The sequence below is a fragment of the Oryza glaberrima genome, chromosome 11 (assembly GCF_000147395.1).
Source record: "Oryza glaberrima chromosome 11, OglaRS2, whole genome shotgun sequence".
Taxonomy (NCBI): domain Eukaryota; kingdom Viridiplantae; phylum Streptophyta; class Magnoliopsida; order Poales; family Poaceae; genus Oryza; species Oryza glaberrima.
In genome coordinates this window covers 21742203-21761099 of record NC_068336.1, presented here as the reverse complement: position 1 = coordinate 21761099, position 18897 = coordinate 21742203, and the positions used below count along the sequence as shown (strand labels likewise).

At 42.1% G+C, this 18897-nt stretch overlaps 2 protein-coding genes, 1 long non-coding RNA gene, 3 other non-coding genes and 1 pseudogene across 8 annotated transcripts; 2 read left to right on the top strand and 5 right to left on the bottom strand.

Annotated features, from left to right (window-relative positions):
* Window positions 1-591: 591 nt before the first annotated feature.
* On the top strand, window positions 592-5336 carry LOC127754917 (disease resistance protein Pikm1-TS-like). Its single transcript, XM_052280524.1, has 4 exons — window positions 592-1422; window positions 1519-3619; window positions 4606-4875; window positions 4946-5336. The coding sequence occupies exons 1-3, from the start codon at window positions 593-595 to the stop codon at window positions 4843-4845; spliced, it is 3171 nt and encodes a 1056-aa protein (XP_052136484.1). The 5' UTR covers window position 592; the 3' UTR covers window positions 4846-4875; window positions 4946-5336.
* Window positions 5337-5555: 219 nt separating this feature from the next.
* On the bottom strand, window positions 5556-9828 carry LOC127754918 (uncharacterized). Of its 3 annotated transcripts, XR_008012920.1 has the most exons (6): window positions 9624-9828; window positions 9444-9529; window positions 8544-8663; window positions 8351-8440; window positions 6492-6519; window positions 5556-6212 (listed from the first exon to the last, which is right to left on the bottom strand). It is a non-coding gene; the product is annotated as an uncharacterized LOC127754918 (long non-coding RNA). The 3 variants fall into 3 exon arrangements; XR_008012919.1 differs by lacking the exon at window positions 6492-6519; XR_008012918.1 differs by lacking the exon at window positions 5556-6212 and having other exon boundaries at window positions 6411-6519.
* Window positions 6662-6741, bottom strand: LOC127756109 (small nucleolar RNA U54). The gene has a single exon (XR_008013149.1). It is a non-coding gene; the product is annotated as a small nucleolar RNA U54 (small nucleolar RNA).
* On the bottom strand, window positions 7084-7164 carry LOC127756108 (small nucleolar RNA U54). The gene has a single exon (XR_008013148.1). It is a non-coding gene; the product is annotated as a small nucleolar RNA U54 (small nucleolar RNA).
* Window positions 7262-7342, bottom strand: LOC127756106 (small nucleolar RNA U54). Its single transcript, XR_008013147.1, has one exon. It is a non-coding gene; the product is annotated as a small nucleolar RNA U54 (small nucleolar RNA).
* On the bottom strand, window positions 7617-7699 carry LOC127756107 (small nucleolar RNA U54; annotated as a pseudogene).
* A 3431-nt stretch (window positions 9829-13259) lies between the features above and the next one.
* On the top strand, window positions 13260-17742 carry LOC127755341 (acyl-coenzyme A oxidase 2, peroxisomal). The gene is made up of 7 exons (XM_052280996.1): window positions 13260-13777; window positions 15091-15206; window positions 15522-16405; window positions 16654-16833; window positions 16910-17076; window positions 17208-17331; window positions 17425-17742. The coding sequence occupies exons 1-7, from the start codon at window positions 13308-13310 to the stop codon at window positions 17578-17580; spliced, it is 2097 nt and encodes a 698-aa protein (XP_052136956.1). The 5' UTR covers window positions 13260-13307; the 3' UTR covers window positions 17581-17742.
* The last annotated feature ends 1155 nt before the right edge of the window (window positions 17743-18897 follow it).

The following is an 18897-nucleotide window of genomic DNA, read 5'->3' as shown; positions in this document are numbered from 1 at the left end:
AATATTTACTGTAGCACCACATTCTCAAATACTGGAGCAATTAGGTTTAAAAGATTCGTCTCACAAATTAGTTGCAATATGTGCAATTAGTTATTTTTTAGCCTATATTTAATACTTTATGCAGGTGTTTAAACGCTCGATGTAACAGGGTGTAAATTTTTTTACGTAGGAACTAAACGGGGCCTTAGATGGAGTGGCGTGAGATGGCCATGTAGAAGAACCTAAGTAGTATAATTCAGAGGAGATGCATGCAGTGCAGTGTTAATTATTGCTAGTACGTTTTGCTTGGCAAAGCTGGAAATTAAAATACAGACAAGAAAGGCACGAGAGCATTGCAGAGAGAGGTGGCAAAGTAAGTACTGAAAGTAGAACTCGCCGGCAAGCTAGCTAGCTAGAGATCGATCGATAGATAGATACATCTACTATATCTGTCTAGCTTGCATTCGATCGGCATGCATCTGCAATACAGTTGTTTGCATGCTGCAGCAATTTTGTTCTGCCGCCGCGCTACCTAGCTAGCTCTTGAGTCCTTACCAGCTAGCCGTACAGTCTTGCAGGCGTGCGGCCGGGGATCATGGAGGAGGAGGGAGCGATGGGAAGTGCGACGACGGCGGCGCTAATAACTTTCATCATGGAGAAGCGGGAGGAGTTGTTGAAGATGTTGGAGCCCCTCCCTGGGAGGATCTCTAAGCTGCTGGAGGCTGGACGCATCACCGACTCCCGCGAAAGGCACTGTTTGGCATTCATGGAGATGGAGCTGCGCACCATTGTCGCGTCCCTGAGGATGCTGCTGCCGCCACCCAGAGATCGTTGTGGTGTCGATCTCTACCGCCAGAAGGATTGGCTGGGACCAGTGGAGTACCATGGGAGGCGTACAGTGAAATCTCTGGGTAATCTGCGAAAAGCCATGCGGTGCCGGTGCTTCCGCCGCCCAAGGTCTTTCGACCATGACAATCCTTTCATGGCGTACATTCTCTACTGTTTGTGCTCCGATTATCGACGCCTCGAGCTCCCAAGCTCGGAGCTCATGCCATCACCACCTCAAGCAGCCCAAGTCGAGGCTGCTGCCGTCCACGGTCATCTCGTTGGCATCGACAGCACGGCAAACGAGCTGCTCGGATGGCTCATGGCCGCCGACGAGAGCCTCCGGGTCATGGCCATCGCTGGACCCGCCGGCATTGGCAAGACCACCCTTGCCATGGAGCTCCACCGTCGACTCCGGTGCCAAACTCATTTCCAGTGCCACGTTGTGGCCAACTTCTCCCGGAGGCCTCACAGGAGCAAGCTTCTTCCTCAAACCATCCTGAAGCAGATCATAGAGCAACTAGAGGCACCATCACCAAACAGCTCAGAAATCACGATTTTGATGGACGACCCGGAGCTGTTGGCTCGCAACATATCAAAACGCCTCAAGGATAAGAGGTAAACAACATGTACTGCTTGCTTAATTCAGATGCTAGGACTTCTCTTACGGTGCTCGAATTCTCTTAATATTTTCTCTTCGTATTCTCCCTCCAGATACTTCGCTTTGATTGATGATATATTCGACAAATCAGATTGGGAAATGATCAATGGTGCATTTCCTAATAATAACTGCAGTAGCAGAATATTGTTTACGGCTCGCGATGAGCGGATAGCAGGGTGGTGTTTGTCAAATTATAATGGGATTGTGCATAAGATGAAGCCTCTGAGTCACTCAGATTCAGAGAAGCTGCTTCATATAAAAGCTTTTGGTACCATGGACAATTGCCCTCCAGAAAATCTGAACCTATTATGTGATGAAATCTTGACAAAATGTAGAGGAATACCATCGTTCATAACTGGTATGGCTGATTGGTTGAAACAACATCAACAGCAACATGGCAGCTCTGCAATTCCTAGGGTGGAACAAGTACGCCTGCTGCTGAAACAGTTTGAACACTGGCTATCATTTGATTACAGGGATGAGTTGAGACAATCGTCACTCTACCTAAGCATGTTTCCACGGGGATATGTGTTTGACAAGGATCATTTTGTCATGAAATGGCTAGACGAAGGGCTGAACCGTATTCAAAGGGATCTAATTTTAAATGAAGAGATATGTTTCTCTGAGTTGGTTGACAGGAGCATAATCACCCCAGCAGCAGAGAAGTGTGGACCCAATCTTGATGAAGATGACTTATGCCTGTGGCAGGTCAACCCTTTCGTGCAGAAGTTTCTTGCATCCAAAGCAGCAGAGAGGGGTCTTGTTTTTACCAGCTCAACACTCACCTCATTACCAAGCTGTGGTGGCAACAACACTCGGATAGCACGCCGTCTAGCTCTCCACCATCCTGATCCGCAGCTTCCAGCAATCCTGCAGCAAATGGATTTGTCTGAGACTCGTTCACTACTCATATCTGGTGCAGTCGACAGAACAACGGTCGCTCTTGACAAGTTTGGATATTTGGTGTTGTTGGATCTTCAAGGCTGGGAGAATTTGAAGGATGAGGACCTACTGCAGATATGCAAAATGCTTATGCTGAGGTATCTGAGCGTCAGGAACACAAGGGTCAGCAAGCTCCCACCTCAGATCAAGGAGCTGCGCATCCTGAGGACATTGGACATAAGCCGCACCAACATAAGTGAGATCCCATCAGAAGTGTGTGAGCTAGAACGTTTGCAGATGCTGGACCTCAGAGGCACATGGATAAGACATCTTCCAGAGAAAGTCAAGGAACTGATCAGGCTAGAGAGTTTGGATATAAGCCACACCAAGATAAGTGATCTCCCCTCTGGAGTGTGCCGGCTACCTAGTCTGGAGACGTTGGACCTAAGAGGCACACTGATAAGCCAGTTGCCAGATCAATTTGTGCAGATAAAGCAGTTGAGACATCTTATTGTTGGTGGTGCTGGAGCTAGATCTGGAATGATTGACTCAGACCGAACAGTGCTAACAAAGTTACCGGAGATGATCCACCAATTAAGAATTCTAGAGACGCTAGCAACTATCGATTTAAGTGAATTCTCTGCAAAGTCAGTAGAGTCTCTTGGTGATCTGCACATATTGGAGGTCCTCGCAATAACATGGTCCTTTCACCAATGCAGTAACAAAGCCTACCAACAAGCCCTACGGTCATCCATAGAAAGATGGACAAAACTGAAGTCCCTAACCATTCATTGTGGGCTCGGTTGTTCCATGGAGTTCCTGGGTTCTCTAACAGAACCACCTAACAAACTTGAAAAATTTAAGATAATAGATGGAAAATTCGCCAGTGTTCCCCGATGGATAAGAGGGCTCAAGCAACTTACTTTCTTGCAGATCACGGTCTGCAAACAAGTGGCAGGTGATGTCAAGATCCTCGCGGGCTTGATCGAATTACAGCGCCTAGTACTAGGCCTGGAGTTCATTCCCGAAAAAGCAATAGTGATTGAGAAAGAAGGATTCAAAATGCTTGAGAGATTCTCCCTTGACTGCCCTGTCCCATGGCTGACCTTCGAAGAAGAGGCTATGCCGAAGCTCACATATCTTCGACTGAATTTGCACGGATCCCCTGCAAGCGAGATGAGTGTTCCTTCAGGTATCAACTACCTTAAAAAGCTTACAGAGGTAACACTATGCTACAACATACGGTACATCAACAGCCCCAACATTAAGGATGTGTTTGGATGGGAGGATAGAGTCGGATAGGATCTGGCCGCCCAAATTTTAAGGCTGTTTGGATGGAGGGCAGTAGTGGGATATGGCCACCACATAGGGAATATTCCTTTGGATGCCGGCTCTGTGCATCCGGCCGATTCGGGCGGCCCAGCCTCGAGCGACTCGCGCCTCCGCATGCGCTCACCTCCTCTCCATCCCTTTCCCCTTTTTCTTTCCTCTCTCTCACCGGTTTCTTCCGGCGGCGCACCAGGCGGACTGGAGGGCGGAGTGGGAGACGAGCGGCGAGTCCGGGCGGCGACTCCCGGCGGCGAGGGCGGCGGCTCCGGGCGGCCGCGGGCGGCGACTCCCGGCGGCGAGGGCGGCGAGTCCGGGCGGCCGCGGGCGGCGACTCCCGGCGGCGCGGGCGGCGAGTCCGAGCGGCCGCGGGCGGCGAATCCCGGCGGTGGCGCCGGATGCGAGCTCGGCGGCGGCGCTGGATGCGAGCTTGGCGGCGGCAGGAGGCGAGCTCCGTGGTGGCTCCAGATGCGAGCTCGGCGGCGGCCGGAGGCGAGCTCCGCGGCGGCACCGGATGCGACGGCTAGCCCGGAGGCGGCGGGAGCGGCGAGCTCGGCAGAGACGCGTGCTGGAGACTTTTTTTCCCTATTTCTTTGTTATTTTTCTTTTTTTTCTTTATGTTGATTTGTATATAAATATATATTATATGAATTTGTGATTTGTTTAGGAATTTGTGATTTGTAGTATATATGAATTTGATGGGGGTATACTCACCATCTCTACAGTGAGAGGTGACCACACCTGCTCATCCATCTACTCCCTCCAACCAAAAAAAAAATTGTATCACCAAATCCACCTTCATCCCTAGAACCAAACAAAAAACTAGATCGCCATATTCACTCAACCAAACAAAAAACTGGATCGCCATATCTAACAAAATATGGACCGCCATATCCCATCCAACTTTGACCGTGAACCAAACACACCCTAAGATGACGACAGACGCAGTTAGCAAAGAGGTTGCCAAGCATAGCAACACTATTGACCTTTTCATCAATGGCATCAGAAAAGATGTTATTCGGTCAAGTGACAAGAAGGAAGAGAGTGCAACAGGATCCGAAGTCGATGCAGCGGAGGATGGTGTTCAAGCGGCTGATGAGGCCATACTGAGGACAACAATACAGGTTCAAAGCGAGATTGAAGTTGAAGGTGAAACAGAGAGCCATACCTAACTCTAAGCAACCAAGGTCCCAAGAAAAAAGGTAAATCACTGTTCGTTTCTACTATAGTAACTCCCATTTTAGTTGATAAATTCCTTGTTGGCTTCTGCAGGCAGGACATGATGTCCTCCTCTACTAACTCCTAAGGGGACAGAGTTGATAAAGGAGGACGGCCTGCACTGCTTCAGCTTCGATTAGGATTTACGAGCAGACAAGAAGAAGCTTCTGTACTTTTGCTGACAAATGGCAATACATCTTCATGGTAGAGATCATAAAACTCTTGCATCTCATGGTCGCTTCTGCATTGCTGTTGGCCAGTTTGTATCTGTAATTTCTATGTGTGTAGTTGCTGTTGGCCACTTGTATCTGTATGTTTTATTTCTGTGTCCATGTGTTCGTTCAAACATAATTATGCGCGTATGTCATGCTGTTGCAGGCTGCATGTTCATTCGTATCAGACTCCCTTGTTGTAATAGCTATACATTATACCTCTATTTGAGCTAGCTCGTGCATGGCGTCCTGTACTGCGCATTTGGGGCTAAGAACTTGGGAAAATGTTGGACATGACAACATCAGACATGACAAATCTGTGTTGTATAAGTTTTGACTGGGACTGAAGCTGGCGAGAATGGTGATTACGTGGCTGTGATGAGTGGTGACAGTCGAGATTGAAACTGAAGATGACGATGGGATTTGGCGGCAATTACACGACTGGCCAAACCTCGGTGTCGCTGTGTTACGTAGTACTGATGATGTGTTTACTGTTTAGTATTCAGTACTGTAGGTTGACGCCCCAGTTTTGTGCACAAATATTCGAGACTCGCAAGTCCAAAACCAAGTTAAAGTAATTCGCTTCAAATCGGCTTTGCATTATAACTTTTTTACTATGAGTTCAAAAAATGCAAATTCGATCTGGAGTTTCAGGCCGAAGTTTCAGTACAGTATTTAGAGTTAGTGTACTCCAGAAAGCTTGATTGAACTTACTAGTGCCAGCACGACTTCATAGTAAAAAGCAGGCAGAACTTCTCTCATGAAATTGCCGTGCGATGAGACACTCCAAAAAGGCGCCAACCAAAGAACATAGACGATGGATCTGCCGAAAACTTGATATATGGTTAAGTGAACCAAAAACGGAAAAACAAAATTATGCTAGTATGCGGTACAAGGCGCTTTCGATTGCTGAATGTACAAAAAGTCTCAAGTATCTATAAAGCTGGACGTCCAGTGCAACAAGAGTGTCTGAAAAGCAGTACACCATCGGTAGCTAAACATGGCACCTCAGTCTCTCCACGTGATGGAGAGAAGTACCTTCGGTTTGTTTCTCAAACAGCTCCACCTCAACCACCAAAAGTACCTTCGGCCTGTTTCTCAAACGCAGCCTGTAGACAAGTTGCAGAACAACTGTTTAGGCTAAAGGCAAAATCATACAGCAACACAGTTCCAAGATTAACCAACATAAATGTTGCTATGTAATAATATAATCTATCACAGATAATTGCAAACGAACACTTCACTACTCGAGGAACTTGAATAAGAGTCAAGCTGTAAAAATAATATATAATTCAGTAACATGCCATGTTAATGCTTTGCTGCCAACTGTTGAACTTCTAGGTTAAATCTTGATATTGGAGTAGTCGGAATCAAAATGGTGATCTTACATATCCATCTTCACCACCACTTGAAAAGCTGTTAACATAGCATTATACACATGAATAAGAACTGAAGCTCAGAGCTAAATAAAAAACACTTTCTTGCCAACACAAATTAACCATCACATCACATGAGAGAGAATGTGCTTCAAGAACATAAACTAGTAATCACAGAAAGCAGCTCATAAATTTTCTTTTTCCCCAATAGAAATCAGAATAGCGTATATGACCAAATCTGATTGGCAACAATCACTGAGTCACCATGAGATGAAATCAAATTATCAAAGTATACAGCAATCATTAGAAGACCAGCTCGGTGCCCCCACCAAGACATCGTCAAATGATACAAAGCATAAACCTTCATCAATCTAACTTACAATATTTAGAACTTGTTTTGTTTCAAAATACTCAATTTTCAGACAAAGCAATAGTGGCTCTCAATGGAAAATGCATTGAAAATAGTCATGAAGCCACTACCATCTGCACATGCATTGAATCAATACAAGAAACACCTTGCATCAACATAATAATTATAAGATATGGGGGTAACAGTCAACTATGTTTCTTCCTAGTATGCCTTGTGGATGTTAACAGAAAAGGCAGCTCTCATAAGTCTTATTTTTCAACAGCTCCAATCAGAATAGCGTATAAAACCAATGTGACTGGTTGAAAAAACTGAGCTTCGAAATCCTTAGACATATACGACGCTTCAAACAGCCATACTAAGAATGCAACTCAATTGCGCACTAACAGATCAAATTTAATCTTGGACATGGCATAGCTCTCATATTCTCATTCATCATCAAACTATGGTCAGCATAGCGTATATTGCCAACATAAGTGGCTACAATCACTGAGCTATATATGACACAAGAAAAGAACTTAAACAAGACGAAAATAAACAAACAGCATAAGAATTCAACAGGAACAAATGAGACCAATGAATCAATTTAAGGGACAAAACTAGAGACAGGGTGGTGGGGTTAAAATGACAAAGGTGAACAACGGTTGTACGACAATGCAAAAGTTAAAGCTTAAGTAAAAAAAGGAGAAATGCCCATGGGAACATAGCCAGTAGAACCACAAGAATGTACTAAAAATCTATACAGTGGAATAACATACAAAATGGACACTTGCTCTCATAATGTTTATGACATCTTAATATGATTCAGAATAGCGTATATTGCCATGGCATAACATGGCCTAATCATTGAGCAGAAAACACAGAGAAGTACTATGGAACAAAGCTAATCCAGACATAAGTACAGAGGTAGAACGTAAATATAGCATTCATTACAGTAGCATTACAGGTGAACAATTCAGATGTGGCCAATTAGACATTTTCCAGTGTTAGTACAAATACACATCCATGACAGCCAACAGCACTCAAATAAATTATATGGAATTGGGGTAAATCCAGGGTGGAAATAGTGCTGGACAGGTACATAGGTGCTTTGCACTTCCCGGTGTATATTCATTGTTATTTATGCATGTAAAAGTACTACTTGCATGCAGATAAGAAGCATGTGAATGAATCATTTGTTGCTCTCTTGTCTTATAGTAAAATTAATCACAGAAGGAAAATGACTCGAAACTGAGAAAAAACTTATGCCAACCAAAATCATCGAAAAAAAGCATAAGTAATATCCATATTCAACTAATAAGGAGGTTTACTTCAGTGCAAAATAAAGAAACATAGACCATGAGCATTTCGATCCCAACAATAACATGTTGGGAAGATATGCAGTTAGCATGACATAAAACAAAGTAATTTAAGGCATGACCATGTAATCTGATAAAAAAATGCATCTATAAAAGAACTTAAGAAAATGCATTTAGGAATTAGGTATTGTGACATAGGTACATACATGGTCAATAAGAGGAGAAATGTCAACAGCATTAACAGGTCGCTCAGTGACATGTCTTCATCAGGGTCAGAGTTCTTGTATCCCATATAGCTAGCCAGATAGCAATGTGCATGTCAGTAAATAATTATATTTGTAGTACGAAGTACAAACAATTGAAAATATGATTATGCTAGTGGCATCAACAAAATATCACCTTAGCAGACTTATCCAAGGAGCCTGTTAGGAAATGCAACCAATCTGCAGATTTAGAAAGTGAAGTAATTGTTTTCTGATGTCCTTGTTCCTTGTCTGGCTCCTTCAGGCATTGTCCAGTCTGTACATGCATAAACCAAACAGAATGTAAAAGCATCCCATGATAAATTTGACGGAAAAACCTGTTCATTCCCATACAATTACAAAGTCAGCATGTTTAATAAAAGGTAAAATGGCAACAAATAACCAGCAAGCGTTATGCATAAATATAGTATGTTTTTGGTTAGTGAACAAACAACACAAACTACCATTGTGTCATTTGCACTATATTGCCAGACTCAATTCAAATCGAGAAGCCTGCAAGGTATTTATAACCAGTTCAGTGTACAAACATATGTCATGTTAATTCATACGGTTGCCATCAATAAACTGTGACAGTCACACATACGTAACAGTGATTTTTCAATCATATCTGGTAATTTTTTTACTATTAAACAACTTTCACTTGTCAGTCCAGATACACGTCGAATGATCCTATACAAGAGCGCTACAGGTTCAGAATTATATGCAAATTATCACATTCCGGACAAGCATCACACACCGAGTACTAGTGAAGAGTTTCTAGTAGCACGAGTGGTAACTGGTACTCCCTCCTTCCCTAAATGCTTGACGCCGTTGACTTTTTTAAACATGTTTGACCGTTCGTCTTATTCAAAATTTTTGTGAAATGTATAAAACTATATGTATACATGAAAGTATATTTAACAATAAATCAAATGATAGAAAAAGAATTAATAATTACTTAAATTTTTTGAATAAGACGTACGGTCAAATAATTTTAAAAAAGTCAACTGCGTCGTACATTTTGGGATGGAGGGAGTATATTGCAATGCAAGCTAACCTCGGTGATGATGATCTCCTGTTCAACGGCCCCTACACGGCCCTGTTAATCCTCCCCAATAATCACGAGAAGAGACTCTTCCGGCTCTGCATCCACAACCACACACTTCAGAATTCACGCATCCAGAAGCTTCCAAGCGGAAGGAGACTGAGGAGGTAGGAAAGAGGAGACGCGTCTTACGGTCATCGGGGGTCCTCGGCGATGCGCTTGACCTGGGCGGTGGGCACGTTATTCTCCATGAAGCTGTCGGTGGTGATGACGACGAGGCCATCGCCGATGGCGAACTCGTCTGAGAGCGCTCTTCGCCGCCGGGCTAGTGCTTCCCTGCGCCGCCGCCTCCGCCGGCGGGGAGGAAGGGTGGTAGACTGGTAGGGTTAGGGAGAGAGGCGGGGAGGTGGGGGACCTGGAATTCTGGATCGGTGCGGAAAAACCCTAACCGGGCCGGCCCAATCACTTCTTGGTATCATGGCCTCGTGGGCCGTTGGGCCAGTGCATTTACATTTGGATAAGTTCAATTTAAGTCCCTCATGTTGTCGTCGAGTTTAAGAGTAAATTGCATCCACGGTGCATTAACTTGGTAGGTGGGTTTAATTTGGTGTAATAACTTGAGAAATGAGTGTTCTAGTGCGACAACTTAACAGGTACGTGCAATTTAGTATAAGAACTTTATAAGTGATCGTATAAATGCAACAACTTGTAAGGTAAGTACGATTTTGATACAATAAACTAAAAATTTATGTGACAACTTGATTATTTGGAGTATTTTTTTATATAAATTCAATTTTAAGTACTAATTTTGACAATATACTAACGCGGATTTGTATAAGTATAATAATTATATTTCAATTGATATTTGAGAAGGTGAAGAAAAAAAATCTTGAAGTTAATTGGATGTAAATTGTACTACTATGTGCAGTATAATTCTTAAGGATTAAATTAGGTAATATCCGTATGACTATTGTGTAATGGTATATTGACATCGTGAAATTGACGCACCAAAATACTACATTGTTAAGTTATTGTACTAGAACGTATCCACTTGTCGAGTTGTTGTACTCGGATGTTCAATTCTCAAGTTTTTGCACTATATCGCACCCACCTATCAAGTTGTTGTACCGTTAGTGCAATTTACTCTTGAGTTTAAAATCAGGTGCTTCAGTGCTTAACCCATAATACCATATGAAGTATAACGTATCTTTTAACTTGCAATATCGTAGCACTCGAGATCCTAGACAATATTTTGTTCGGTTGACGTGACGAAGTCATGGATCACATTTTTGAACGGTTCAGGGAAATTCATAAGTTGTTTTTATTTTGCGAGGACATTAAGGGGATTTCAGAAATTCAGAAGTCGTTAATTACATGCACTCTACTATGCGTGTACGAGTTGATTCATTTTCTTCGAGAATAAGTGAATAACTCAAGCTGATAATATCTTTCGTTACACTAGAGTAACAAAAGATCAGACGACTTATTGACAGATTTAACAGTCTCCACTTCTCCGTTTGTCGGCACCGTTATACTGCCACTGCTAATTCCTTGATTGCACGACGCCCAAGCTACGAAGGCTAGAGCTGAGGTTTAGGATCTTGGAAGGTGCTCACGGCGTGGAAAACCTAGCAAAGCAAACCTCCTGAAACTATCAAGGTGCAGGTGTCTGATATGATATCAGAAGTTCAGTAAGCATGCATACCAACGGTTGTAGTTGATGAGTACTACGGGGGATCAATTATCCCTTAGGGCAACAACAATGCTTAAGGGGCCTTGGTGAAGATAAGATAGATCCAACCATACCCTGTGCTGTGCCCATGGCCATAATGCTTAAGACAGTAATAGATGTTAAGATAGGTTCCATATTTTTTTTAAAAAAATCTACTTTAAAATAGATCCCACCATACCTTAAGTTATTCATATATTCTTTATTGTGTATGTGTGCTTTGTTTCATTATTTTACTTTTTAAAGTTAAGCCATAAGCTTATAGCTATTTAATGTCTTGCGGTTAATAAGTACAATGTATATAGCTAATTATAAGGTTTTTATTGATCATTCTTATTCTCGTAAGACTTGTGAAGCGACAAGTTTTATTAGAAAAAAACATCTGTTTAAGCATTTATCAAACTTTTATTAAAAAAGACAAACAACCAAAGTTTAGCATCAACGTCCTATAAGGCTATAATAAAAACGAAAGGATGAAGTATATAAAAGGAACTGAGGGAGCACTTTACACAATATACCCATATGCATCCTCCGGCTATTAAATAGTCCTTCGAAATCTTGCTATTTAGAACTATTAAACGTAGATTACTAACAAAACCAATTCCACACGAATCTAACGATGTATATTAATCCATAATTAACGGATGATTACTGTAGCATCACTGTAGCAAATCATGGATTAATATACCTTGTTATATTCATCTCGCAAAATAGCCTAAGGGTTATGGAATGGGTTTTGTTAGTAATCTACATTTAATACTCCTAAATAGCAAGATTTCAAAGAGCTATTTAATACCAGAGGATCCAAACAAGGCCATAGTAATCTCCTTACTCTTTCGTTCAAGGTAAACAATCTCTTCTCTCATAATGAAATACTACATCCGTCCCAAAATACGTGTCGCTTTGATTTTTTTTTTAACTTTTGATCTTTCGTCTTATTAAAAAAATTATGAAATTATTATTTATTCTTTTTTGATTTACTTTATTATAAAAAGTACTTTAAGTATGAATTCTCTGTTTTTATATTTGCACTAATTTTTTAAATAAGACAAATGGTCAAATGTTGGCACTAATTTTTCAAAAAAGTCAAAGCGACTACTAATTTGGGACGGATGTAATAATAATTAGACGATCTTGTTCTCATACTCCCTTCGTCCCAAAATAAGTACAGTTTTGTACTGTTCACGTCCAACGTTTAACCGCTCGTCTTATTTGAAATTTTTCTATAATTAATATTTTTGTTGTTAGTAGATGATAAAACATAAATAATACTTTATGTGTGACTAACTTTTTTTAATATTTTCATAAAATTTTCAAATAAGATAGACGGTCAAACCTTCGATACGGATTTCCACGGCTACACTTATTTTAGAACGGAAGTAGTACATAGATTTGCATGTGTGATCATTAGTTCACTACGTGGAACACGGTGAAGCGTGAGGGAAATCAAATCAAATATATATTGAGCCGTTTATTTAAAGATCAGAGACATATGCTTCGTTTGAATAAATCAAATCATGGGAGATTGATTGCTTCGTTAGCTCAAAGTTTCAAACCCACACGAAAAATAAAATCCCAAGTGAATAAAAAAAAAGTGCCTTGAACGAATTCCACATCACCATCCTCATCCATCCTCTCACATGATTCACATCGTAAAGCGTGCGACAGAAAGTCCGCGGGTGGACACGTCATCATGACGAGCAAACGAAGCTCGACTCGCACCGTTTATCCCTCGCATCCTTTCCCATTACCCCAATGACATGTGGGACCAGAAAATGCATAGGAGGTCAGGGCCCCACCTGTCAGTGGGATAGAGGGTCAAGAGAAGGTAGTCAAAGAAAGGTAAGCCTTATCTACACATCACCATCTGCTTGTTGCCACGTCACCTCTCGCTTCCTTGCCTTCGCCGTCTTAACAATACCAAATTACCAAAAACGCCCACAGGTTTCTTCATTATTACACAGATTTCCTCAGAATTCGGAGGTTAGGGGCATATATGAAAATATTAATTTTGTTAGGGGTCAATTTGTGAGAGGGGTCAACCTTTTGTGCCCATAAAAAAGCAACGTCCTAACGTAACGGCAACGACCACCCTTCGCTTTCCGTCGCGCGCGCGTTTCGTCGAACACCTCGCCGGCGACTACGACATGGCCACCGCCGCCTCCCGCTCCGGCCGCCGCGGCGGCGGCGGCAACGACGAAGACGACCGGACGGCGGCGATGCGACGGCTGCGCGTTCTGTCCCTCCACCTGGAGGATCCGTCACCCTCGTCGGAGGCTGGGCTGGCGCCCGCGGCGTGCGCGGCGGGGAGGCGGCGGGCGACGGGGGGAGCGGACGCGGCGGCGGCGCTCGCGGCGTACCTGCGGGGGAGGCACCGGGACACGCAGGCGCGGGTGTTCGAGTTCTTCCTCTCGCGGCCCGACCTGCAGACGCCCGTCGAGATGACCACCGCGGCGCACCGGGAGCTCTGCTTCCGGCAGCTGTGCGCGCTGGTGCGGGAGGCCGGGGTGCGCCCGCTCAGCCTCATGGCGAACGACCCCGCCGAGTACTTCGCCGTCATGGAGGCCGCCGGCGGCGCCGACATCTCCCTCGGCGTCAAGCTCGGCGTCCAGTACAGGTAAAGGATAGCAAATTGAGTACTAAATAATTAATGAGTAAATTTCACAAAACTACAGGTATTTTGACCAAATTATCACAAAACTACAGATTTAAGAAGTTTATCACAAAACTACACATTTAGCACCAAATTTATCACAAAACTGCAGATTTTAGGTTAAGTATCACAAAAATGCATATTTAATATTGAACTTATCACAAAACTACAACTTTTGGAGTTTAAATCTCTAGCACCATTGTTATGGTGGAGCTATAAACATTATTACTTTGTGATTAAATTGGTTCTAAACCTGTAGTTTATGATAATTTAGTTACTAAACGTGTAGTTTTGTGACATTTCATCTTAAATGTGTAGTTTTGTGATAAATTTAGTGCTAAATGTGTAGTTTTGTGATACAACTCTTTAAATCTGTAGTTTTGTGATAGTTTGGCCATAGTATCTGTAGTTTTGTGAAATTTACTCATAATTAATTGACTAGTTCCTGTCGGTGCTGAATGTTCTGCACGTCTCATTGTTTCTCTTCAAAAATTTTTCACGCTCAACTGCAATTTGTTATACACTTATACTAATTGTTAAACTCAATTAAATGTATGCTTCCTCGAAGAGTTCGTGTGTTCCAATCCAATGGGAACTCAATAAATCTAAAAAAAAAAATGGTAATAGTTAGCTGGTTACTAGTAGTGATCTTCTTTCCTTCTTCTTTTTTACCGAGATAAATAATTGAGAAAAAAAAGCGACCATGCGATGTAATCATGTAATACATGCTAATTGTGTTTTCACCTTCGCAATAATTAAAGCATTATTGCTGTGATTGCGAAAGGGGGGCTTGTACCTATCGATAGCTCAACGAGATACAGTACTGCTGCTGTTGGCTGTTGGCAACAATATGCCAATATTGCATTTGCACTCTTCCACGAGGGCAACTATTGTTAGTTGGGTTGTTAGTTATAAGGGCTATGAAAAGCAACAGTTCATTTATAATACAAAATTTTTGGTTTCTCTTTTGTAATGGTTTGATATTAAATGATGGTCATCTTCTGCAACCGTCGAGTGTCAGCCTGCTTACTTGCTATGATAAAGAGAGCTAATTAATTCTTGATTTTGATGGCTCAATCAAGCATCAAAACGTGCTTGAGCTTGCTTTTGGAAAGCATTTTTGTTGGTTGTTAGTTTTTAGGCCATTTAATTTACAGGATGAATGATAGCATGCCAAGCTCCAAAAATGCAGATGATCTTTTACCCCTTTTTTAACAAAGTTATTTTTTAGGAGCTTTGCATTGGAAATTCACTACATGACCTGCTTGTTAATGCAGCCTTTGGGGAGGTTCTATAATAAATCTGGGAACCAAAAAGCACAGAGATAGGTTCTTTGACGGAATCGACAATTTGGATTATCCTGGCTGTTTTGCTATGACAGAGCTGCACCATGGTTAGTTCTCACTTCTATTTACTCACTAACTAATCATTATCACTGCTTGGTTGCTTTGCACTTTATCAGTCCAAACCTCCTAGTTCAACCTCCATGGCTCCATGCTCCATCCCATTACTGTTATGTACCATATTATTTTGGTTCTTCCTAACACAGTCGGATCTGAACCCTGCACCTAACAACACTGTTCTGTTCTCAATAATTTGAGAATGAATATTCATGCCCATGCAGCCTGTTAGCTCCCATCATGATAATAGTTAAGTCCTCCACACGTTACTATTTCATCTTATTTTATTTATTTTCCCTTCTTAACAGGATCTAATGTCCAGGCCCTACAGACTACTGCTACATTCGATCCAGTTACTGATGAGTTCATTATCAATACACCCAATGATGGAGCTATTAAGTGGTGGATTGGTAATGCAGCACTTCATGGAAAATTCGCTACTGTTTTTGCAAGGTTAATTTTGCCCCTCCAAGGAAAAGGTGGGGACCCTGCTGATATGGGCATTCATGCATTCATTGTTCCCATACGGGACCTTGACACCAATGCTGTTCTTCCCGGAATTGAGATCAATGATTGTGGTCACAAGATAGGCCTGAATGGTGTGGACAATGGTGCACTGAGGTTCCGTTCAGTGAGGATACCTCGTGACAATCTTCTGAACCGATTCGGTGACGTGTCACGAGATGGAAAATACACAAGCAGTCTGCCAACAATTAACAAAAGATTTGCAGCAACCCTTGGTGAGCTTGTTGGGGGACGGGTTGGTATTGCATATAGTTCTGTAGGTATACTCAAAGTTTCAGTGACCATTGCTGTTAGGTATGCTCTGCTTCGACAGCAATTTGGTCCCCCTAAGAAGCCTGAAATCAGTGTGTTGGACTACCAATCTCACCAGCATAAGCTAATGCCCATGTTGGCATCATCATACGCATTTCACTTTGCCACACGGTACTTGGTGGATAAATACTCAGAAATGAAGAAAACCAATGATGAGGATGTTATGGCTGATGTGCATGTTCTTTCATCTGGATTGAAAGCCTACATAACTTCATATACAGCCAAATCCATTAGCGTATGCCGAGAATCATGTGGTGGCCATGGGTATGCTGCTGTAAATCGTTTTGGTGCTTTGCGCAATGATCATGATATATTTCAGACATTTGAAGGAGATAATACAGTTCTTCTTCAGCAGGTACCAATCAGCCTCCTTTGTTAACAACTAAGTTGACTTAAACACTCAGCCTGACCTATGTAATAATATTTGACTTGCAGGATTTTAACTGCAGTAGTAATATATTATTATTCAAGCACACATACATATTTTGTTTTGGTGGGGCGCGTGCGGGGGGGGGGGGGGGGGGGGGGGGAGGGTGTGGTGTGCGGGGTTGGTTAAAGGCTACTTATCCTTCAAATAATGTGCCTCATATCATGCTGTTGCAGGTTGCTGGAGATCTCCTGAAGCAATACCAGGAAAAATTTAAGGGAGGGACACTCTCAGCCACCTGGAACTACTTGAGGGACTCCATGGGCACCTACCTGTCCCAGCCGAATCCTGTCACTTCTCGATGGGAAGGGGAAGACCATCTACGGGATCCCAACTTTCAGCTGGATGCATTCAGAGTAAGTCATATCTGCATAATGATCTCATTATAGAATGGATAAATTTGTATACTGATTGGATATATTTTCTTTGCAGTACCGAACATCTCGATTACTGCACAGCGTTGCCGCTCGACTCCAGAAGCATAGCAAGACGCTTGGAGGATTTGGTGCATGGAATAGATGTTTAAACCATCTGCTCACACTTGCAGAGTCACACATTGAGTCTGTCATTCTTGCAAAGTTTATAGAAGCGGTCAAAAGGTAAATTCTTTGGTTGCATCTGCATTCTGTATTTCCTCACTTGGACTGTTCTACCATCTTGCTTGCTTATGTTACACTATCTATGAACCACATCAAATGAGGTGATGTTAAATGGTGCTGCATATATGCAGATGCCCGGATGAAAAAACACGGGAATTGTTGAAACTGGTGTGCGACCTTTACGCGCTCGATAGGATCTGGAAAGACATTGGAACCTATCGGAATGTCGACTATGTTGCCCCAAACAAAGCCAAGGTTTGATTTTGCTTATCACTTTCATATTGTATACTCTTCTTTATCTCACACTTAAAACAAATCTAATACAAGTCGCCCCCAATATGCTTGCAGGCTATCCATAAATTGGCTGACTACCTCAGTTACCAAGTGAGGCTTGTTGCTCAGGAACTCGTCGACGCATTTGATCTTCCTGATCTCATCATTCGTGCCCCAATCGGCATGCAGTCTGAGGCATATGCTCAGTATACTCAACACGTTGGATTTTAAGTGTCAACAATATATACTTACCATACTTTCCAATATCCAAGATATATACAGTCAAACTTTATGTTATAGCAAATGACATTAAGTCACCATGAAGCATACGAGTGTAGTGAATAATAGATGGTAAAATAATATATTTTTAGACTGTGCTCTCATTGTGAATAAGTTTTGTCAGACTACATCTTGGCACAACTGTTGCGAGCTAAATGCTTGAATTGTAAAGGTAAAAATTCCATTTGATGAATATTTTGCTGCATATCATTAATTTTTAATAAAACGTGCTGGTATTTTGCGCCATGAATAATTTACGTGACGAAGTTTTATCACAAAAGACAGCCATGCTCCTTTCACTATGCAGAACTCTACCAGCAATTTTTGCAAAACTAAAATGAGACCAGATGCATCTCCCCAATAAACATTGTGTTCTGTCATTCTGTTAACCCTGGATATGCTTTGGCAAATATAACACCGAATGTTATGGATTGGCTAAGGATCCGAAGACCGGGAAATAGGGCACACGCCCTCTAATAGCAACTCTGAAGATTATGGCTAACTTTAGATATTCATTAATTGATTGATAATAGAGTACATGCAGTCCTTCTAATAGGGAAGACAGGCTTGACATCCAAGTAACTGATCTTTAATATTATAGAAATCAATTCAATCTCTATCTCTAACCCTCTAATAAACCTTATCTCTTTCCTAACTAGATAAGATTTATTAGAAGGTTAGAGATAGAGACTGAATTTGTTTGAATTTGTCTTTTAATACTGATATTAGTTATTTGATGTGAAGTCTGTCCTCCTTATATATGAAGGGACCACATGTACTATATTATCAATCAATCAATGAATCTCTAAAGATAGCCCTAAACCTCATAGTCTCGTTTAGCTTAGCAAAGAGAGGCCTTGCACTAGGCAATCCATAACACCGAGGTATATTTTGCAACCATAATCCTTAACCCAATACCTATTACAACCTCACAATTAACGTACGAAAATACTCTCAGATGTTCAACTAGAATACTAGGAGTAGAATAATAGGGTGAAAATTGTAGATCAGGATCATCATCAGACTAAACAAGATGAGCATTCGATCAACCCATCTGGTAGTCATGACGAGCCATCTCGTAATTTTGCTTGAGCTCCTCGTAGTGCTTCCAAAGTGAAGGCTTTTGAGAACTTCATTAGACGATCCAGAACCGTGGTCAGCTTCGACTGCAACCCTTTCACTGCCTGTACACTTCCCACTCACCTCCTGCTCGTTGTTCTCCCTACATCCCGTGATACCGTTTCCGATTGTTTTACTCCGAATGTAAAA